Below are 24,842 nucleotides of genomic sequence, written 5' to 3' on the forward strand. Positions count from 1 at the left end.
CATTTGGGTGCCTAAGGAACGACTCTTTTCAACCTTCTGGAATGGAAAAAAGCCTCAACAAGCCTTTCCCTATCCACAAGCTTTTTTAAGGCAGACGCCAACATGGCTGAATACAGAGGTTTTGCTGGTGGGCTCTACCTCGCATCTAATCCAAGAGTCTTGGATTTTGAGCCATCTGAAATAGAAAGGCAATAAATATACATCTGCTAGGATCCCTCCCAGACAGAAGTTGTCCATGGACCTAAATATTCAAAGAATCTTCAACTTAAACTTTTAAGATAAAGGTGCATTAGACTTTTTTTTGCTACCTACAAATGCAGAGAACTGTATTTGAACCTTTACTCAGCTTTTTCGATATTACAAACTTTTAAAGAGTCACAACTTTTTATGGAATACTCTATCTTGGCTCAGATGCCTTTTAAGATCTCTAATTCTCAAACAGCTGCATTATGGTCAAAAAAAGATCAAATCAGGTAGTAGTGACCACTTCAAAGAATGGTTGTTGTATACTCTTGTAAAATGTGTCCACCCTTATGAAATCGTAAACATATCCTTTTTGAATGCCTCTTCCTAATCCACCTTAAGCAGACCCTGCTACCACTCCAGCCCAACATTACTTACACCCTGTACGGCAGTGCTGAACAAAAGAAAACAGCACACTTTTTTTCCTTGGCACAGTCTGCAAAACAGTTTAATGAATGTTATTTAATTTATTTTTTCACAAATATTTAAGATGTTTTAATTTTTTGATATAAACAATGATTAGTATAATTCAGTTTGCTAGACCTATAAATTATTAAACATAATCAAATAAGTATTGTTACAAAAAATATTTACAATATAAAAAGAAAAAAAGACAAACAATTATGCATTGACTTGAATAAATTAAAAGTTTAATATTTGGTATAACAAAATGTATATTGAATGAGCTACAAAAATAGTTTGCTAATTAAGTTTGTATGAAATAACAAGGCTATACAGACAGTTTGAAATATTTATTTACAGTAATAACATTAATGATGATGCACTTGCATAGATATCAGACTTGGAAAGGAGAAATAGCTATTTACAATAGACAGTGCCCTTTGGTGTCATAACATATTTACTACAACATCTAAACTTCAGAAGATCCTATGCTGTAAGTCTGTAAGTGAATTTTGAACGAAGAAACATAACTATCTAAGGTGAAGTGCTTGTTGTTAATAAGTTGCCATTTCCTGGTTCAGTTTATATCAACTATTAATGCTAGTCTAAATTCTTTTCAGAACCATAGACTGGACATAAAACTATATTATACAGATGATAAATGTATCTTATTATTTCCTTTCTAAAACAGGAGAGTTTCAGATTTTTCTCAGAATGTCTGAGATGAACTTTTAACCCTCACTTTTGAATTAAGTACTTTTTACAATTTTATTTCCCCAAATGTAAGATTCTTGGGCGAAATAAAGATCCTAAGAAGTCTAAGGGGATGACAAACTTTAATACATGGCTGGTGGATGGTGTCAGACAGACACAGATTGTCATTCAAATACTGACTAGAGTCTGGATGGGATAAATAAGTTACACTTTGTACTCTTTTTCTTAGAATATGTTTTACAAAATGAAAAATTAAACTTCAGTTTTCCATTCTTTGTTTTAAAAATCAACAAATCACTATTCAAAATAATTGTCACAACAAGGTCACTTCCACACAATGGTCAACACATCAGTTTTTCATCCCAAGCTGTCAACACATCAGTTTTTCATCCCAAGCTGTCAAGGTAAATCTTTTCCTGATCCAAAGTTGTCAACACTCAGAAACTTCCCTTGGTTGTGGAGAAACCCTTGGGTATAACTGTAATTAAAATTAAATACTATAATATTATCATCTCAGGGGCTACTCATAGGTAGATTGTATTTATAGGCTACAATTACTTGATTCCATCTCAGGGGCTACTCAAAGGTAGATTGTATTTATAGTCTACAATTACTTGATTCCATCTCAGGGGCTACTCATAGGTAGATTGTATTTATAGTCTACAATTACTTGATTCCATCTCAGGGGCTACTCATAGGTAGATTGTATTTATAGTCTACAATTACTTGATTCCATCTCAGGGGCTACTCAAAGGTAGATTGTATTTATAGTCTACAATTACTTGATTCCATCTCAGGGGCTACTCATAGGTAGATTGTATTTATAGTCTACAATTACTTGATTCCATCTCAGGGGCTACTGAAAGGTAGATTGTATTTATAGTCTAAAATTACTTTATTACATCTCAGGGGCTACTAAAAGGTATATTGTATTTATAGTCTAAAATTTGAATTTAAACATTCAAAAATAGTTGTAATGATCATTATCATTGTTTATAAGATACACACACAAAAAAATACAAAATTAAAACCAATAACATTTATTACTGGTACTCAAAAATTTTCTTATTGTTTAAAAAAAAATCAAATGAAGCTGTTTATTTTTTTTGTATAGGAAGAAAAATTATTTAATTTATTATGTAAAATACAAACTTACCCCAAGCAAATTTCTGGGGATGTAGCCTTCATTTCCATCTAGTCTAGACCACCACCACTCTTTCTCAACATCATCTCCCTTCCGCAGCACTGTTAGCTTGTCTCCAGCTTGGAAACTTAATTCATCAGTATTAGTGGCTTGATAGTCAAATACACCATAAACCTCACCATTATTGATTATTCCCATTTTTTCTTGAATACCTGGACAAAAATAGATTTTTTTTTGTTTTACTTTTTTTTTCACCATACAGCTGTTTAACTTTTCATAGAAGATGAACCGACCCTTTGATAACTACTGTACTTTTGTCTTGAACAAGTTCTGGTAATACAGTTGTTAAATAAAAACAACTGTTGTTTGATCCACTGCAAGGGGCATGGTGGCTGAGGTGGAAAGTTTGAATCTTGGTTAAAGACTAGGATCTTGGGCTTTGGAATGCTTAGGACACCCATGAGTCCACCAAACTTTAATGGATACCTGTATCTGACATCAGTTGGGGAAAGCAAAGGTGGTTGGTCATTGTACTGGCCAAATAAAAATAGTTTTAGCTATCAGTCACATCATTTTTCCATGGTAAGTAAGAGATCCACTGCACAGTAATTAGCTGCTAAATGCCATTTGAGTTATATTTATGACAGGCAGCTTTCTGTTATATTTGGACTCATAGAACATTAGGGAAATATTTACATTTTTTAAAACAATGCTTTAGTTCTTGGTTTAAAATTTTATACTATCTCTTTGTTTAAAAGAAATGTTTGGACAGCCAAACCATTAGCTAATCAGTTATCAAAAATGACTTAGAGCATTCAATCAATGTAGAGGTGTATTTATACTTCAAATACTTGAACAGAAAAAAGCTCCTCTATCAGATGAGGCCAGGACTTACTGTATAAATAGTCAGAACATCCGTCATAGCCATCTTCCTCCTCCTCACACTTGTCTGCGGCTGTCTCTTGGTCAGAGATGGTTGTAGCAAACACACAAGCCCCATGCTCCACAAGGAATTTCACCATGGCCAAGTTGTTACAGGAAGCAGCACAGTGGAGTGGAGTCCTGGGAGAGAGAATGTTGAAGTCTTGTAGATTTTCAAACTTATCACAAAGTTTGTTACTTTTTTTAAAGTAATTAACACATATCTCATACAAGACAGCAAAACAAAAAATATTTATAAGAAAAACAAAACAATTCTAAATGTTTAAATGAAAATTACAGAGGAGATAGTAAAAAAAAAACAACAACTTACCACCCATCACTGTCAGGGGAGTTAACATCACATCCAAATTCCACCAGAAATTTGACAATGTCTAAGTGTCCAGCACAGATGGCATTGTGTAAAGCGGTGATCCCTTCATCATTTGGTGTGCTAACATCTTCAACCTGCATGTTAAAAACAATAACATCTATGTTAAATGTTCAACCACATAGAATGATGTAGGGGACACAAGTTCTAATATGGAATTAGCCCTTTTTTTCATGATTCTAATTGATTTTGTTTAACAGAATGCTTCCATTTACGGTGGAGTAGATGCACTTAACGAAATATTTTCTTATTCAACAAAGACTTTCATTTCTTCTATTGGTGTCTACATGCTTTAAATGATGACCATTAAAAAAAAAGAATAAAATGTTTAATAGTACAAAGTATTGAGTACTATGCTGCAATTAAGCCTGAAAAAAAAAATCCCTGATCAAAGAAAAAAAAATATGGCTTCATTTGTCCATGGTAAAGAGTTGAGAGTAGACAACTAACCTGCACTGCTACTTTCTTGACCAGCTCCAGCTCACCCTCTAGGGAAGCATCCAGAAGTAAGGCCAGAGGATCAAAGCTGACCCTGTTATTAGACTTCCTGCTGCCTTCTTGTTTTAGATTGCTCTTTCCTCGTCTAACAACCATTTCAGCCTTGGAAGGGCTGCTTTTGACAGCTGGCAGTGGAGGAGGGCTTGCTGGCAGCTTGGGGGTTGGGGATTCTGGGACTTTGTCTTCCTTCAAGGGAGAAGTGAGATTTTTATCTGGGGATGTGGGAACTAGATTTGGTTTGTCAGGCTGCACAGGAGAACTGACCTCAGCACTCTGCTCACTGGCTGTGTTGTCAGAGCTGAGTGGCTGCTGGTGCCCTGTTAACCGCTGCTGTTGCTCAAGCTCTTGGTGCTCCTGCAATGCTTTATTTAGATCTTCATTTTCACTGTCTGAATGTCTTCTTCTTATATGCTTTGGTGTGTTGAGTTTGTAGCTTCCTACAAAACAGAACAAAGACACAAACCTATTTCAATTCAAAAAAATGGTGAAATAAATTCTTTTTTTATTTTTTTTTTATAATAACTGGAAACTTAAAAAAAAAAGGATAATTTTTCTCTTTGTTAAAACTTGCATAAAATATTGAAAGCTTTATAAAAAAAAGTTTGTTCCAGTTAGTATACTAAATATTAACAATTTCTTTCATAAAGAAGTAACATTTATTACAGAACTTGCATTCATGCTTCAGAAAGCTAGCAAGGCATTCCTTGATGGCAACTAAAGATTTGACTAGTATTTCTAGAAACCAATTTGTCAAGTGTGAAGAGCACAGCTATAGAACTTAAATTGAAACCTTATTTTGACCTTGTTGCTATAGGAGAAATGAAAAAAGTAGCCAAACAAAAAACCTAAGACCACTAAACAATTTTTTTAAGTTTCCCTTTCAGACCTAGGGATCTATGGGATAAATGATGTAAAGGTCATCTGTTTCTGTGGCCCATGGTTAATGGGGTGTCATGTGGCCAAAATAACAACCAACTGCCTTTACTTTTCCCCAAATAATGTCAGGTACCCATTAGAGCTTGGTGGACTCAAAGGCTGCCCAAGAATCTCAAAATTAAAAATCCCAATTTTCATCAGGATTGGAATGAAGGACCCCTCATTTCAGAAGCCATGGCTTTTACAACTCAGCCAGCATGCCTCCCTCTATACTGCATGCTGTTATATTCCCCTACCCAATATTTTCATTGATAAAACAAAAAAGAAGAAATTGTATACATGCCTTTATCTGAAGCAATGTCTGGGTAATTATGCGAGCTTATTGTTTCTATGGCAACTGGAGGTTCTACAGAACTGGCATGGACAAATGAGGTTGTCCCTTCACGGTCAGCCCCTGGATCTGTTTTGCGCTCTTCTCTCTCAATATTGTTATAGAGCATGTTGAGAGTCCTCTGGTATTTTTCCATTGCTGCGCTGCCCAGTCGGCCCATGTAGGTGTTGGCTATCTGGTTCTTGGAGGCATATCTGTAGGTAGGGGCAGGCTTCTGGTTCAGGTGGAGGTTGGAGGAATGCAGAGGCCTGGCTGAGTTGCTATCTTCTGCCCCAGGTGAGGAGACTTGTGAACTCTGAGAGAGGGAGCTACCATTGGTGGATGTCTGATGAGTGCTCTGCTGCCTCTCTGAGACTGGCCCTTGGACATTGCTTTCCAGAGATGTCTGTCGACCTCTTAAATTAGGACGGGCCAGGCCAGCTGACCCTTGCGATGAGATATTGGTTTGGTCTGGAGGCTGACCTAGATTTTTGTTTAACCTCTCTATCAGAGCAGATACTGGACCAATGGATGAAGTATTTACCTGATGACAAAAATAATTGTTTCATTTATAACCTTTAATGTAGAATAATAAAAAATCTGAGTGAAAAAGACCTTAAAATGGTTCCTGATTATCTACATTCAAACACATTTTTCATTTATTTTGCTTTAAGTTTTATCAGCGTTGTTACTAAGTTATTAAAAACTATTAAACTAAAATGAATTAGGATATTATAAGTAAATTGAACTAGATGTACCTATAATTGGGTTTAACATTCTGGTAAAATATATTTTTTTACAAGACTTTCAGTTACTAGCATGCAAAAATAAAGTGAGTTTGGGTTTTTATTCCAGATGCAAGTTCATACTCACCTCATCCCCTTTGACCACAGTACTGGAGTTAGAAGCCTCACTAGAAGCTGGGGAACTTTGACCACTTCCTGCCTGCCGCTCCTCTTCATTAATATTGATGACAGGGTGCAAAGAGGTTCCTGGCATAGCAGGAACTGAGCTCTGAATGTTGGGCAACTGTTTCCCTGTGTCACCAGCTGCCCCACTGGAAACTGGCTGCCTGGGTGGGGGTAGGGGTACAAACTTTTGTCCAGCTATGGCTGGCTTGCCAGCAATTACTGGCAGAGGCCTGGCTTCTTTTCTGAGCGGGTAATTATGCTGACTAGTTGGCTCTGCTGCCGGCCTTACATAGTCAATGTTGGCCTTGCCAAAGCTATTATTCCTGGCAGGGATGGGTGGTTGGACTGACGATTGTTGTTTGGAGATGGATGGAGCCAGATAACTGCCTTTCATTTTTGTACTGCTACTATCCATAGGTAATACAGTGGGCAGCTTGTACTCTTCAACTGCTTCATTGTTATTGTTCATTTCCAGGGTTTTAGAAAACTTGTTATCAAACTCTGGTTTCCCAGATACATTAATTTTTACATTTTGGTAGTGAAAATCTTGCTTTGTTTGCCCACCTGTTAGCTGATTTTGTGGAGAGTACTGGCCATATTGTTCAACATTTTGGCCAGAAAGTTTATTGCTAGGAAGGACATTACTGACTTTGTTCTGGGCATTGGCCAACTCTTGAGATTTCTTCTTCTTGAGACGCTGCTGAAGTTCCTGGATTCTCATATCCATCCTGGCAACTTCTTCTTTCCTTTGGGATAGGAGCTTCTCCTTGGCAAGGATTGAATTGCTTTGTTGCTCATTTAGTTTGTTTCTTATCTGGTTTAGAATGATTTAAAAAAAAAAATTAATACATGAACTAACACAATTTTTTTTAAATTTTGAAATAGAGATACCTGTATACTGATTACAAATATGATATCTTTAGAATTAGTAGTGCCATTGATTAAAAAAACCTCATGAAGTAATACTTCTGAGATTAGTCATTGAACTAAAATCATATAAAGTTCCAGGCAAAGTAAAGATAAATTGCAGCATCAAGCTTGTTTTCACTGTCACTAGTAGATTTTTCTTAATGTGTTAAACAAAAAGGATTTTAAATATAATTTTTATATAGATATTAATGGTACTTTGGTATATTGCAGATCATGAATAAAAGGTTTCTTAAGAGCACATATGATTCTAAGCAGCTTTCAATTTGTACAGCTTACCAGCAACTCTTTTCTAAGTTTCTCCAACTCTGCCATTGCTGCAGCCTGCTGGTTACCTGTTAGGTTGAGGTTCACACCATTACGCAAGTCTCTCAATTGCCTGGTTAGTTGGTCAACTCTGGCCACAGCTATAGCCAGCTCCTTCTCTTTCTCATTAAACACTGCCTTTACAGCATCGAGCTCTGTATCTGTCAGGTTTAGAGAAGATACAGTTAGGCAATATAGAGGCATGATCATTGTTAGGGTTGTTTTGATAGTTCTGGCCTTCACAATCACTACAAGGAAGTAAAGTACAAAGAACAAAGAAGTGTTCCATGGGTAGGACATGCTAGTGCCTGCTTTTATAGGGCCTCTGCCATTTATGAGATTGGTCTTTATAAAATGTCAGATACTTTTGAAAAGTGGCTAGTGGTTGAAGAAGAACACAGACTACCAAAAGAACATTATTTTAATTGGAATTTTTTCCCTGTTAATATTTATTTTCAAAACCTTTTAAATAGATACATTTGCACTCTCTCTTTAAGGGACCTTAATGGAATGCTTAGAACAATTTTGTACATATATTTGCAGATGTATTCAATTACTGACATTTCAAATGCCTATGAACTCAATAGCAAAGAGATGAGATACGTCTTCATTTCAAATGTAAACCTGACCAGTTTTTCACTTACTAAGATTGCTGTTGTTTGATCTGTGCTGCTCAGCCTGACCTTTCAAGGCCCGTAACTTCTTTAGCTTCAGTTCCTGGCTCTCTACCCTCTCTCTGATCTTCCTGAGCCTCTCACTTTCTGAGGCTAGCTGGGCATGCCTTGCCTCTTGCTGCTTCAGGTACTTCAGCCTCTGTTCTTTGGCAACAAGCACCTGGAAAAAGTTACAAATTATAATGATGCAATTTCTGTATGATGTAAATATGATATCATGGTATTTACATGTTAGCACCAATGATTGAGCAGTTTCTAAAATTCACAATGGACACTATAGGCAGACAATGGTCATCTGACTTTCACCAAAGAATTCTTTCAAAATGACTTTCCAAAACAATGTCACATCTTAAAAGGTACCATAATGTATATGTACCATAAATGGAAAAGGTTTTCTGATTGTTATGGAATACACTAACACAGGGGTGGGCAAATTACGGCCCGCGGGCCACATGCGGCCCGCCGACACCTACAGAAATCAGGTGTGCCCACAGTATATAAATTTAAAAATGCAAATATTAAAAATAATATCTTTATAAATTATTGAAACTGTCTCATTATAAAAAGTTTCAAGTAAACGAAGATTATGTTTATTGGCTATACATCAATACACTAAATTTAAGACACAATCTCTGACTGTTGGGTAGGCTTGGAACAAGGTGGCAAGTGTATCAACTGATGGAATTCGATCTTTGACTGAGAAAAATATTATTTTTTTATAATAAAAAAAATCGCAACCATAAACTCTAAACAGGAAAGTTTGCACAAAGCTGCATAAAATTTCTTCATTATGCTCATATAATGCACTGTACAATAAAACAAAAATTCGAACCAGTGGTGTTCACCACGAGTTGTACCGATTTATGAACAAACTAATCCAATGTATCCCCTAGCTTAGCATGGCGCATGAAAATAATATAAAAAAATAAAGTAAGAAATAGCTATGTTACTTGAAGGACATTGACTGTGACTTTGTTACAAATATTTCTAATAAAGAGTGGAAGACAGATTTCATAATTATTACGACAGTAATTGCACTTGTTTGTTGACATGAAATGTATATGCATGTTAAATCTTTTCAAACAAGGCTTTCCTATTTCTACAGGCAAGCAAAAGAAAATAGTTTTTGTCATTTTCCTATGCTGAAAGGTGAAACTATCTTTACTGAAATGATTAACAGTACAACACTAATTATTAAGATTCCTTAAGTTTGCAATTTATAAAAGCAAATTTTACGACGTTAAGAACCAGTTTTCAATACCATCAGCTTGCTATTTAGCGCAGAAGCTGATTCAGCTCCAAAGGACATGACTCAAAGAAAAAAATTCCAGTCAGTAACTCCGCGGGAGTCTTATGGGTGCCTGAAGCTGTATTTCGACACTTTAAAAAAACAACTGTGCTTCTGTTTACACTATTTGGGTACACATACATCTGTTCTTCTTCTTCGCTCTCATTTTACATGTTGGAGGGTTCAGATCAGTAATCCTATATCTGAGATGAACCGCAATGTGGTTTCCAGATCAGGCAGTTCTCCAAATAGTCTTTGGAGAGTCTTGTACGGGTCTCTTGATTTAGTATGCACCACTGAAAGACATGGTCAGCATTCTCTGGTGATGCTCCACAAGGGCAGCTTTCGCTCATCCCGACATTTAACTTCCGGAACATATATTGTCTCATTCAGTGAGCAAGAATTGTATTGTGGAAACTAAACAAGTATAATCACTGGTCAATGTTGACTGACTGTAATTTGACAGCAGTCACAGGGGTAACAACTAGTAAGAGTTTCACAGTTCCGGAACATTTTGCACGAGTGTAAAAAGTAAAATACTGCACATTAAGTACAACTGTAAATTTGTAAGGAAATTGGATATAAAATGACAACAGCAATTGTAAAAAAATCGTACAATTGGTTTACATAATTGCTAACTCTTGTAATTTTTTAACGCGTGGAGTGTGACAAAAAAAGATACGTGAATATAATACAATGTAAATATGAATTAAAAGACATTCTACACAGTTATCTAGCGTATCTTTCTAAGATATATATATATGCGGCCCGCCATTACCAAAATTTTTTTTTTATGCGGCCCTCGATACAAAAAGGTTGCCCACCCCTGCACTAACATATAGAAATATTAGTAAGAATTAGTACTGTAGAACAAACAAATAACTTGAAATAGGAAAAAAGTTTAAATAATATATTTAGTTTTTGACAATTAAATCTATTTTACTTGCCTTTTACAAAAACAGGTATTGACCTGAGAACTTCATCTGTCTGACAGTCTAACCTACTTGAATGACTAAGTTACCTGTATGACAGACTAACCTACTTGAATGACTAAATTACCTGTATGACAGTCTAACCTACTTGAATGACTAAGTTACCTGTATGACAGTCTAACCTACTTGAATGACTGTTACCTGTATGACAGTGTAACCTACTTGAATACTAAATTACCTGTCTGACAGTCTAACCTGTTTGCATGACTAAGTTACCTGTATGACAGTCTAACCTGTTTGAATGACAAAGTTACCTGTCTGACAGTGTAACCTGTTTGAATGACTAAGTTACCTGTCTGACAGTGTAACCTACTTGAATGGCTAAGTTACCTGTATGACAGTCTAACCTACTTGAATGACTGTTACCTGTATGACAGTCTAACCTACTTGAATGACTAAATTACCTGTCTGACAGTCTAACCTACTTTAATGACTAAGTTACTTGTCTGACAGTGTAACCTACTTGAATGACTAAATTACATGTCTGACAGTCTAACCTACTGGAATAACTAAGTTACCTGTCTGACAGTCTAACCTACTGGAATAACAAAGTTACCTGTCTGACAGTCTAACCTACTGGAATAACAAAGTTACCTGTCTGACAGTCTAAGCTACTTGAATACTAAATTACCTGACAGTGTAACCTACTTGAATGACTAAATTACCTGTCTGACAGTCTAACCTACTTGAATGACTAAGTTACCTATCTGACAGTCTAACCTACTTAAATACTAAATTACCTGTCAGACAGTCTAACCTACTTGAACGACTAAGTTACCTGTCTGACAGTCTAACCTACTTGAATACTAAATTACCTGTCTGACAGTGTAACCTACTTGAATGACTAAATTACCTGTCTGACAGTGTAACCTACTTGAATGACTAAATTACCTGTCTGACAGTCTAACCTACTTGAATGACTAAATTACCTGTCTGACAGTGTAACCTACTTAAATGACTAAGTTACCTGTATGACAGTCTAACCTACTTGAATGACTGTTACCTGTATGACAGTCTAACCTACTTGAATGACTAAATTACCTGTCTGACAGTCTAACCTACTTTAATGACTAAGTTACCTGTCTGACAGTCTAACCTACTGGAATAACAAAGTTACATGTCTGACAGTCTAACCTACTGGAATAACAAAGTTACCTGTCTGACAGTCTAACCTACTGGAATAACAAAGTTGCATGTCTGACAGTCTAACCTACTGGAATAACAAAGTTACCTGTCTGACAGTCTAACCTACTGGAATAACTAAGTTACCTGTCTGACAGTCTAACCTACTGGAATAACAAAGTTGCATGTCTGACAGTCTAACCTACTGGAATAACAAAGTTACCTGTCTGACAGTCTAACCTACTGGAATAACTAAGTTACCTGTCTGACAGTCTAACCTACTGGAATAACAAAGTTACCTGTCTGACAGTCTAAGCTACTTGAATACTAAATTACCTGTCTGACAGTGTAACCTACTTGAATGACTAAATTACTTGTCTGACAGTCTAACCTACTTGAACGACTAAGTTACCTGTCTGACAGTCTAAGCTACTTGAATACTAAATTACCTGTCTGACAGTGTAACCTACTTGAATGACTAAATTACCTGTCTGACAGTCTAACCTACTTGAATGACTAAATTACCTGTCTGAGTGTGTAACCTACTTGAATGACTAAATTACCTGTCTGACAGTGTAACCTACTTGAATGGCTAAGTTACCTGTATGACAGTCTAACCTACTTGAATGACTGTTACCTGTATGACAGTCTAACCTACTTGAATGACTAAATTACCTGTCTGACAGTCTAACCTACTTTAATGACTAAGTTACCTGTCTGACAGTGTAACCTACTTGAATGACTAAATTACATGTCTGACAGTCTAACCTACTGGAATAACTAAGTTACCTGTCTGACAGTCTAACCTACTTGAAGGACTAAGTTACCTATCTGACAGTCTAACCTACTTGAATACTAAATTACCTGTCAGACAGTCTAACCTACTTGAACGACTAAGTTACCTGTCTGACAGTCTAACCTACTTGAATACTAAATTACCTGTCTGACAGTGTAACCTACTTGAATGACTAAATTACCTGTCTGACAGTGTAACCTACTTGAATGACTAAATTACCTGTCTGACAGTCTAACCTACTTGAATGACTAAATTACCTGTCTGACAGTGTAACCTACTTAAATGACTAAGTTACCTGTATGACAGTCTAACCTACTTGAATGACTGTTACCTGTATGACAGTCTAACCTACTTGAATGACTAAATTACCTGTCTGACAGTCTAACCTACTTTAATGACTAAGTTACCTGTCTGACAGTCTAACCTACTGGAATAACAAAGTTACATGTCTGACAGTCTAACCTACTGGAATAACTAAGTTACCTGTCTGACAGTCTAACCTACTGGAATAACAAAGTTGCATGTCTGACAGTCTAACCTACTGGAATAACAAAGTTACCTGTCTGACAGTCTAACCTACTTGAATGACTAAATTACCTGTCTGACAGTCTAACCTACTTTAATGACTAAGTTACCTGTCTGACAGTGTAACCTACTTGAATGACTAAATTACATGTCTGACAGTCTAACCTACTGGAATAACTAAGTTACCTGTCTGACAGTCTAACCTACTGGAATAACAAAGTTACCTGTCTGACAGTCTAAGCTACTTGAATACTAAATTACCTGACAGTGTAACCTACTTGAATGACTAAATTACCTGTCTGACAGTCTAACCTACTTGAATGACTAAGTTACCTATCTGACAGTCTAACCTACTTAAATACTAAATTACCTGTCAGACAGTCTAACCTACTTGAACGACTAAGTTACCTGTCTGACAGTCTAACCTACTTGAATACTAAATTACCTGTCTGACAGTGTAACCTACTTGAATGACTAAATTACCTGTCTGACAGTGTAACCTACTTGAATGACTAAATTACCTGTCTGACAGTCTAACCTACTTGAATGACTAAATTACCTGTCTGACAGTGTAACCTACTTAAATGACTAAGTTACCTGTATGACAGTCTAACCTACTTGAATGACTGTTACCTGTATGACAGTCTAACCTACTTGAATGACTAAATTACCTGTCTGACAGTCTAACCTACTTTAATGACTAAGTTACCTGTCTGACAGTCTAACCTACTGGAATAACAAAGTTACATGTCTGACAGTCTAACCTACTGGAATAACAAAGTTACCTGTCTGACAGTCTAACCTACTGGAATAACAAAGTTGCATGTCTGACAGTCTAACCTACTGGAATAACAAAGTTACCTGTCTGACAGTCTAACCTACTGGAATAACTAAGTTACCTGTCTGACAGTCTAACCTACTGGAATAACAAAGTTGCATGTCTGACAGTCTAACCTACTGGAATAACAAAGTTACCTGTCTGACAGTCTAACCTACTGGAATAACTAAGTTACCTGTCTGACAGTCTAACCTACTGGAATAACAAAGTTACCTGTCTGACAGTCTAAGCTACTTGAATACTAAATTACCTGTCTGACAGTGTAACCTACTTGAATGACTAAATTACTTGTCTGACAGTCTAACCTACTTGAACGACTAAGTTACCTGTCTGACAGTCTAAGCTACTTGAATACTAAATTACCTGTCTGACAGTGTAACCTACTTGAATGACTAAATTACCTGTCTGACAGTCTAACCTACTTGAATGACTAAATTACCTGTCTGAGTGTGTAACCTACTTGAATGACTAAATTACCTGTCTGACAGTGTAACCTACTTGAATGGCTAAGTTACCTGTATGACAGTCTAACCTACTTGAATGACTGTTACCTGTATGACAGTCTAACCTACTTGAATGACTAAATTACCTGTCTGACAGTCTAACCTACTTTAATGACTAAGTTACCTGTCTGACAGTGTAACCTACTTGAATGACTAAATTACATGTCTGACAGTCTAACCTACTGGAATAACTAAGTTACCTGTCTGACAGTCTAACCTACTTGAAGGACTAAGTTACCTATCTGACAGTCTAACCTACTTGAATACTAAATTACCTGTCAGACAGTCTAACCTACTTGAACGACTAAGTTACCTGTCTGACAGTCTAACCTACTTGAATACTAAATTACCTGTCTGACAGTGTAACCTACTTGAATGACTAAATTACCTGTCTGACAGTGTAACCTACTTGAATGACTAAATTACCTGTCTGACAGTCTAACCTACTTGAATGACTAAATTACCTGTCTGACAGTGTAACCTACTTAAATGACTAAGTTACCTGTATGACAGTCTAACCTACTTGAATGACTGTTACCTGTATGACAGTCTAACCTACTTGAATGACTAAATTACCTGTCTGACAGTCTAACCTACTTTAATGACTAAGTTACCTGTCTGACAGTCTAACCTACTGGAATAACAAAGTTACATGTCTGACAGTCTAACCTACTGGAATAACTAAGTTACCTGTCTGACAGTCTAACCTACTGGAATAACAAAGTTGCATGTCTGACAGTCTAACCTACTGGAATAACAAAGTTACCTGTCTGACAGTCTAACCTACTTGAATGACTAAATTACCTGTCTGACAGTCTAACCTACTTTAATGACTAAGTTACCTGTCTGACAGTGTAACCTACTTGAATGACTAAATTACATGTCTGACAGTCTAACCTACTGGAATAACTAAGTTACCTGTCTGACAGTCTAACCTACTGGAATAACAAAGTTACATGTCTGACAGTCTAACCTACTGGAATAACAAAGTTACCTGTCTGACAGTCTAATCTACTTGAATACTAAATTACCTGTCTGACAGTGTAACCTACTTGAATGACTAAGTTCCTGTCTGACAGTCTAACCTACTTGAATACTAAATTACCTGTCTGACAGTCTAACCTACTTAAATGACTAAGTTACCTGTCTGACAGTGTAACCTACTTGAATACTAAATTACCTGTCTGAGAGTGTAACCTACTTGAATGACTAAGTTACCTGTATGACAGTCTAACCTACTTGTATGACTAAATTACCTGTCTGACAGTGTAACCTACTTGAATGACTAAATTACCTGTCTAACAGTGTAACCTACTTGAATGACTAAATTACCTGTCTGACAGTGTAACCTACTTGAATACTAAATTACCTGTCTGACAGTGTAACCTACTTGAATGACTAAATTACCTGTCTGACAGTGTAACCTACTTGAATACTAAATTACCTGTCTGACAGTGTAACCTACTTGAATGACTAAATTACCTGTCTGACAGTGTAACCTACTTGAATACTAAATTACCTGTCTGACAGTGTAACCTACTTGAATGACTAAATTACCTGTCTGACAGTGTAACTTACTTGAATGACTAAATTACCTGTCTGACAGTTTAACCTACTGGAACAACAAAGTTACCTGTCTGACAGTCTAACCTACTTGAATGACTAAATTACCTGTATAGTGTAACCTACTTGAATGACTAAATTACCTGTCTGACAGTGTAACCTACTTGAATGACTAAATTATCTGTCTGACAGTGTAACCTACTTGTATGACTAAATTACCTGTCTGACAGTGTAACCTACTTGAATGACTAAATTACCTGTCTGACAGTGTAACCTACTTGAATGACTAAGTTACCTGTATGACAGTCTAACCTACTTGAATGATTAAGTTACCTGTATGACAGTCTAACCTACTTGAATGACAAAGTTACCTGTCTGATAGTGTAACCTGTTTGAATGACTAAGTTACCTGTCTGACAGTGTAACCTACTTGAATGGCTAAGTTACCTGTATGACAGTCTAACCTACTTGAATGACTGTTACGTGTCTGACAGTGTAAACTTCTTGAATGACTAAATTACCTGTCTGACAGTCTAACCTACTTGAATGACTAAATTACCTGTCTGACAGTCTAACCTACTTGAATGACTAAGTTACCTGTATGACAGTCTAACCTGTTTGCATGACTAAGTTACCTGTCTGACAAAAAAAAGTGTCTAACCTGTTGTTGTGCTTCCATCTGCTGTTGTTGCCTTGAGGCCATTTCCTGAAGTTCAGCCAAGGTCAAGTCATTGGCATCTCCAGGCAGCTGTAATGACACAGAACAAATTTTTTAAGTTATTAGAATATCTATAAAGTTTTACAAATGCCATCATCATCAAGAAGAATGTTTATATTAAAACTTTACAATTCTTTATTTTAAACTGACCCTTTAGACACTGACTGGTTACAGTTCTAAATGTATTTACTTTTATTCTATTTTCATTTCAAAGAGTTTCAAATATTTTCAATCATTTATAAATAAAAAAAAGAAATGTTTTTCTGATCATAAAAGAGATGGGGGCAGGCAAATGTGACTACAATCAAATACAACACTTTGCCATAAAACAAACAAACAAAAATATATGAAGACTGTAAACAACTAAACATAAAGAAAGAAAAAAAAAGAGGGGGGGGGTTGTTGCACATAAAACAAAGAAATATGGATGTGATAGATAGAATTTACTTTAAAAGGAATTTACATTTGTTTGTTAACAAATCTGCTCTGCCTGCTGACTATTGAGTACACAGAGATCTTGGAAGGTGACACAATGTACAGAGATACATTCACTACACCAGTGTTTCCCAAACTTTGTCCTGAACAGAACACTTTGCACATTCTGAGTAGTTAGTGGAATACTTTATTTTTGAGAGAGATTAATTCAAGTGGTGGCCTACTAGTTACTTATACCAGTAGTTAGTGGAATACTTTATTTTTGAGAGAGATTAATTCAAGCCTACTAGTTACTTATACCAGTAGTTAGTGGAACACTTTATTTTTGAGAGAGATTAATTCAAGTGGTGGCCTACTAGTTACTTATTCCAGTAGTTAGTGGAATACTTTATTTTTGAGAGAGATTAATTCAAGCCTACTAGTTACTTATACCAGTAGTTAGTGGAATACTTTATTTTTGAGAGAGATTAATTCAAGCCTACTAGTTACTTATTCCAGTAGTTAGTGGAATACTTTATTTTTGAGAGAGATTAATTCAAGCCTACTAGTTACTTATACCAGTAGTTAGTGGAATACTTTATTTTTGAGAGAGATTAATTCAAGCCTACTAGTTACTTATACCAGTAGTTAGTGGAATACTTTATTTTTGAGAGAGATTAATTCAAGCCTACTAGTTACTTATACCAGTAGTTAGTGGAATACTTTATTTTTGAGAGAGATTAATTCAAGCCTACTAGTTACTTATACCAGTAGTTAGTGGAATACTTTATTTTTGAGAGAGATTAATTCAAGTGGTGGCCTACTAGTTACTTATACCAGTAGTTAGTGGAACACTTTATTTTTGAGAGAGATTAATTCAAGCCTACTAGTTACTTATACCAGTAGTTAGTGGAATACTTTATTTTTGAGAGAGATTAATTCAAGCCTACTAGTTACTTATTCCAGTAGTTAGTGGAATACTTTATTTTTGAGAGAGATTAATTCAAGCCTACTAGTTACTTATACCAGTAGTTAGTGGAATACTTTATTTTTGAGAGAGATTAATTCAAGCCTACTAGTTACTTATACCAGTAGTTAGTGGAATACTTTATTTTTGAGAGAGATTAATTCAAGTGGTGGCCTACTAGTTACTTATACCAGTAGTTAGTGGAATACTTTATTTTTGAGAGAGATTAATTCAAGTGGTGGCCTACTAGTTACTTATACCAGTAGTTAGTGGAATACTTTATTTTTGAGAGAGATTAATTCAAGCCTACTAGTTACTTATACCAGTAGTTTGTGGAATACTTTATTTTTGAGAGAGATTAATTCAAGCCTACTAGTTACTTATACCAGTAGTTAGTGGAATACTTTATTTTTGAGAGAGATTAATTCAAGCCTACTAGTTACTTATACCAGTAGTTAGTGGAATACTTTATTTTTGAGAGAGATTAATTCAAGTGGTGGCCTACTAGTTACTTATACCAGTAGTTAGTGGAACACTTTATTTTTGAGAGAGATTAATTCAAGCCTACTAGTTACTTATACCAGTAGTTAGTGGAATACTTTATTTTTGAGAGAGATTAATTCAAGTGGTGGCCTACTAGTTACTTATACCAGTAGTTAGTGGAACACTTTATTTTTGAGAGAGATTAATTCAAGCCTACTAGTTACTTATACCAGTAGTTTGTGGAATACTTTATTTTTGAGAGAGATTAATTCAAGTGGTGGCCTACTAGTTACTTATTCCAGTAGTTAGTGGAATACTTTATTTTTGAGAGAGATTAATTCAAGCCTACTAGTTACTTATACCAGTAGTTAGTGGAACACTTTATTTTTGAGAGAGATTAATTCAAGCCTACTAGTTACTTATACCAGTAGTTAGTGGAATACTTTATTTTTGAGAGAGATTAATTCAAGTGGTGGCCTACTAGTTACTTATACCAGTAGTTAGTGGAATACTTTATTTTTGAGAGAGATTAATTCAAGTGGTGGCCTACTAGTTACTTATACCAGTAGTTAGTGGAATACTTTATTTTTGAGAGAGATTAATTCAAGTGGTGGCCTACTAGTTACTTATACCAGTAGTTAGTGGAATACTTTATTTTTGAGAGAGATTAATTCAAGCCTACTAGTTACTTATACCAGTAGTTTGTGGAATACTTTATTTTTGAGAGAGATTAATTCAAGCCTACTAGTTACTTATACCAGTAGTTAGTGGAATACTTTATTTTTGAGAGAGATTAATTCAAGCCTACTAGTTACTTATACCAGTAGTTTGTGGAATACTTTATTTTTGAGAGAGATTAATTCAAGCCTACTAGTTACTTATTCCAGTAGTTAGTGGAACACTTTATTTTTGAGAGAGATTAATTCAAGTGGTGGCCTACTAGTTACTTATACCAGTAGTTAGTGGAATACTTTATTTTTGAGAGAGATTAATTCAAGCCTACTAGTTACTTATACCAGTAGTTAGTGGAATACTTTATTTTTGAGAGAGATTAATTCAAGCCTACTAGTTACTTATTCCAGTAGTTAGTGGAATACTTTATTTTTGAGAGAGATTAATTCAAGTGGTGGCCTACTAGTTACTTATACCAGTAGTTAGTGGAATACTTTATTTTTGAGAGAGATTAATTCAAGCCTACTAGTTACTTATACCAGTAGTTAGTGGAATACTTTATTTTTGAGAGAGATTAATTCAAGTGGTGGCCTACTAGTTACTTATACCAGTAGTTAGTGGAATACTTTATTTTTGAGAGAGATTAATTCAAGCCTACTAGTTACTTATACCAGTAGTTAGTGGAATACTTTATTTTTGAGAGAGATTAATTCAAGCCTACTAGTTACTTATACCAGTAGTTAGTGGAATACTTTATTTTTGAGAGAGATTAATTCAAGCCTACTAGTTACTTATACCAGTAGTTAGTGGAACACTTTATTTTTGAGAGAGATTAATTCAAGTGGTGGCCTACTAGTTACTTATTCCAGTAGTTAGTGGAATACTTTATTTTTGAGAGAGATTAATTCAAGCCTACTAGTTACTTATACCAGTAGTTTGTGGACACACCCATTCAGGCCTTGCAGAACACTAGGGTTACACAGAACACAGTTTGGGAAACACTGCACTAGAGCAATGAAATAGTTCTCTCGTGTACTTCTACTAAAGAAAGGCTTCAAATTATTGTATTGTTCAGTTGGAAAGAAATATTTAATGTTAGGCTTTTATAAAAACATTAACTCTAAAATAGTTGGTAAACACTTCAGTGATATCATAGTTTAGTGGTTGTAAATGTACTCAGACACTAAGGTTCAAAGTTCACACTTCTGAACCAACTGGAAGTAGCTGATCATTTGTTGTTGTTTTTTCAGTTGTGAGGGACATTAAAAAAAGATAAAAATGGAAGTAATAATGTTGAGAAGTCAAAGAACAAATGAAAGAGAATACATTGGAATACAGCTGGGGATGTACAACTCTCTAGTGTGATAGCATGCATTTAGTTAGTGTCATGAGTAGCCAAGGTTTTGTACATTTTGTTTGGTAAGTTCAGTAAGATATGTTAGCAATACAAGATTATGTGAACTAGTCCTTTCAGGGTTCAAAATAAGTCAGTCAGTCCATAAACATCAGATGTTGAACTAGTTAATACTGTGACATGGACTTCATTAGTCCTAAGATTAATTTGGTTCACTGCAGCTGATAGTGTGGTAAGAACTTTGGACAGTGGGCGAGGGACTGGCTTGTACTCAACAGCGGGCTTTCTGTAACATGTCCATAAAATCCCATAACATAGCAGTGATGTTCATCAATGATGAAACACTCAACAGCGGGCTTTCTGTAACATGTCCATAAAATCCCATAACATAGCAGTGATGTTCATCAATGATGAAACACTCAACAGCGGGCTTTCTGTAACATGTCCATAAAATCCCATAACATAGCAGTGATGTTCATCAATGATGAAACACTCAACAGCGGGCTTTCTGTAACATGTCCATAAAATCCCATAACATAGCAGTGATGTTCATCAATGATGAAACACTCAACAGCGGGCTTTCTGTAACATGTCCATAAAATCCCATAACATAGCAGTGATGTTCATCAATGATGAAACACTCAACAGCGGGCTTTCTGTAACATGTCCATAAAATCCCATAACATAGCAGTGATGTTCATCAATGATGAAACACTCAACAGCGGGCTTTCTGTAACATGTCCATAAAATCCCATAACATAGCAGTGATGTTCATCAATGATGAAACACTCAACAGCGGGCTTTCTGTAACATGTCCATAAAATCCCATAACATAGCAGTGATGTCCATCAATGATGAAACACTCAACAGTGGGCTTTCTGTAACATGTCCATAAAATCCCATAACATAGCAGTGATGTCCATCAATGATGAAACACTCAACAGTGGGCTTTCTGTAACATGTCCATAAAATCCAATAACATAGCAGTGATTGTCATCAATGATGAAACACTCAACAGCGGGCTTTCTGTAACATGTCCATAAAATCCCATAACATAGCAGTGATATTCATCAATGATGAAACAAACTATAAATAGCTCAGCTGTTTGGTGTATCCAGTGTACAGAATAAAGGAAGTGCTGATAAGCTAGGTTTTTTTTGGGTTTTTTTTTGTTTGTATTCTACTGCAGAATCCAATTGTCTAAGTCTAAGCTCTTCCATTTACAGCGAATTATTTGTAAAAATTCAGTTGGCAACAAGAAAGTTCAATATAGAGTTCTTGACATTCTTAAGTTTAAAAAATTCCAAAAGGTATAGATCTATATAAAATCTTTTGTGGGTACAAACTGAAAGAAACAAAGTAGAGATTGTACTATACAATGTGCTTTGGATAGTCCCACAGATTCATTAAGTGCAGGGATGCCAGGCACTTGTCCGATTGGAATGTAGAGAAATAGATTTAAAGAAGTACGACAAAACAGTATCTGAGCAGCATCGGCCATTGTCCCCGTTCCTTACAAAGACACGAGTCAGCATTGAGGCTTTAGATCCTGATTTAGTTTTGACTTTGAAGTACACGAGAAGTGGCATTCAATACTTTTTGATAGTCGCATTGGGAAGCTTTAGTCTAAGCATGTACGTGGCATTTAGGCTAGTTACAACTTTTACAAGCAATGAATTTACACACACAGACACATATACACAAATTTCTAACACAGACACACAATTGTTGCACACGGTTTGAAAACTTAAAAAAAAAACAAAAAAAAAACTGTATAGCAGTAAATGTGTCACCAATTCCAATCCTACAATCGTCTCTATCACGCCAGTAAACCATGTACAGTTTTGGTGCATGCCTTTAAACATGTCAACATTTTAGGACCTAATCGGAGTAACAATGTCACGTGACGTGTCACTACCAAGTGTTGACGGCCCGCGCGTGCACCCGGGACCAATGTTTTGTGCTGGGCTAGTGAGTGGAACATATCAACAGGCCAATGTAAGTATCCAGTAAGTATTTCTTTTCTCATTCTAATGCCAACTTCTTGGTGTTCTGGAGGTTTCTGTTGAGATGAAACGTGGTGGATGAACAGAATAGAAACACGTGTTGGACAACTGACTGGCCACAAAGTCATTGGACTAGGTGAAATACGAGATGAACTTGAAAATGATTCCAAACTTAAGGCGTGTGGTAGAAACAGAACGAATGAGTCACCGTCAGTTCTAGGGATCAATTTTTGTTCATTCTCATGTTTTCTTGTCCACCCAAGAAAATATCCCCCAGCTGTTAAGCCTAATTGCCACACCGGCCGGTCTATTTTTTTAGAACCTCACAACATACTGGACTGTAGTGTTCCATCTCTTTTCTAACGGGGAGGGGGAGGGGGTCTTCAATTTCCGGCAGAATAATTGAGAGAACCTCTCCTTCCCTGTTGGCAATGGCCCCTTATCACCATAAGAATGCCAGGAATCCGGTCAGGGCTAAGTCTCCCAGCGGTTTTCCATACGGTCTTATACAGTTCTGTTTCAAAGCCGAGGAAACGAGAGAAAAGGGAGGGGAGAGTGGTCTGTGTCTGGAAGTACTAGGGGAGAGTGGTCTGTGTCTGGAAGTACTAGGGGAGAGTGGTCTGTGTCTGGAAGTACTAGGGGAGAGTGGTCTGTGTCTGGAAGTACTAGGGGAGAGTGGTCTGTGTCTTGAAGTACTATGTACCAAAAAAAAAAAAAAAAAAACTATTGGTCACATACTCACAGTATAACATCAACACAGTCAACGTGCCGTACTGTCACGTCTGCTAGACAGCGGGGTCGTGACCTTCATACTTGACATCGCTACCTTATAAAAATGTTACTCAAGTATATTTTGCTGTACACCGTCGAATGTGAATGTCTTTCGTGTTTGAGATTAAACTCTTTGAAAGAGCGACATAGAATCTCACGACGTACTGGACATCGTACCTTTACGTTTGGGGTCCAACGAAACGTCGCCACTCCACCATCGAAACAAAACTGTCTTCATTGGTAGAGACAAAACAACAAGAACTATAAGGATGCAAGTCGGCTATTATAAGCAGAGACCGTCTAGGACATGGATGAAACAGACAATCACGGAAAGTTGTATTTGAAATACAAGCATACATAAATTACACAATAATACAGTGCAGGGCCGGTTTTCAGTATGTGGAGGTCCCGGGGCAGGATTTTTGTGGAGGCCCTACATTCTTTCTATAGCATTAATCAAGTTCCACTTATGAATAATAACACTTCAATCTAATAGCCTGACATATTTGAGTATAATAATAACACTTAAATCTAAAAGCCTGACATACTTTAGCATAAATAAATAGTGTAGGCCTACTTTTCAATTTAATTTCATTTTCTTTTTACAAAAAAAATAATTAATAAGCATATTTTAGATTTAAAAAGTATACATTTGTAAGTTTGTGGAGGATAAGGCCCTTGGTTGACATACTGGAGCTGTGTTTCTATTAGTAGCATGCTGCAAGCGGACACTTCGTCCTCTCGACAGGTTTAACAGCCCAAGTTAGTGTTAAGTGTTAGCGGGAAACATGCGGAAACAAAACAACGCGTATATATTTCTGACCCGTCGAAATGTTTATCTCTGTTGTGGAGGCCTCTTTCTTGCTCATTTCTAAACATTAGGTCCAAAGAGAGCGCCTGGATATACTTATGACTTATGTGCATTACAGATTTATCCCTGATAGTAAATCGATAAGTAGCCACATCATTTGGCCGTATTGTGTAAATACAGAGTGAAAAACACGAGAAAGGGAGATGAGATAACTCTTTTGGTTGTGAGGGCAACATAATCAATTGAGGACCAGACTGTAAACTCTTGTGAATACAAGGTCGTTAGGCAATAGTTCCAGACAGCTAGCTAGTCCAGCTATACCGCTGTAGCCGTATTCTAGTCTTAATGAAGAACTGACTAAAACGTGAACCAACTCAAACTTCTTTGTTCAATGGTTATTTCGAATTCAATGTAGACGTTTATAAAAACACAAATGAAACATTATCTGGAACAAAATACAACGTAGTTTCAAACTAAACATCTTTCTAGCACTCTCTGCTGCATGACTTCAACTGCCACAGATTGAGTCATTATTGCATCAGAATGTCAGCCAGTATAAATACGCACAAAACCCATAACATATATATATTAAAAAAGGAATAAATAAACGTTTTTTTTTTTGTTTTCTTCAAATAACAAATATGC

The 24,842-nt window shown here is 36.2% G+C and overlaps 1 protein-coding gene across 9 annotated transcripts in view; it reads right to left on the reverse strand.

Annotated features, from left to right (window-relative positions):
• Positions 1-871: 871 nt before the first annotated feature.
• The window catches only part of LOC106067020 (apoptosis-stimulating of p53 protein 1-like), a 102,069-nt gene continuing 78,098 nt past the window's right edge, over positions 872-24,842 (reverse strand). For 8 of the 9 annotated variants that reach the window (XM_056024140.1, XM_056024138.1, XM_056024141.1 and 5 more), the window contains 10 exons: positions 16,663-16,749; positions 8,345-8,534; positions 7,674-7,861; positions 6,430-7,281; positions 5,530-6,100; positions 4,263-4,747; positions 3,756-3,889; positions 3,399-3,565; positions 2,516-2,715; positions 872-1,837 (listed from right to left, as the gene is read on the reverse strand). In XM_056024140.1, the coding sequence (XP_055880115.1) occupies positions 1,790-1,837; positions 2,516-2,715; positions 3,399-3,565; positions 3,756-3,889; positions 4,263-4,747; positions 5,530-6,100; positions 6,430-7,281; positions 7,674-7,861; positions 8,345-8,534; positions 16,663-16,749 (2,922 nt within the window). In that variant the 3' untranslated portion in view covers positions 872-1,789. Of the gene's footprint in view, positions 1,838-2,515; positions 2,716-3,398; positions 3,566-3,755; positions 3,890-4,262; positions 4,748-5,525; positions 6,101-6,429; positions 7,282-7,673; positions 7,862-8,344; positions 8,535-16,662; positions 16,750-24,842 lie in introns of all 9 variants that reach the window. The other variant, XM_056024139.1, reaches the window with a different exon arrangement.

The sequence above is a fragment of the Biomphalaria glabrata genome, chromosome 3 (assembly GCF_947242115.1).
Source record: "Biomphalaria glabrata chromosome 3, xgBioGlab47.1, whole genome shotgun sequence".
Taxonomy (NCBI): domain Eukaryota; kingdom Metazoa; phylum Mollusca; class Gastropoda; family Planorbidae; genus Biomphalaria; species Biomphalaria glabrata.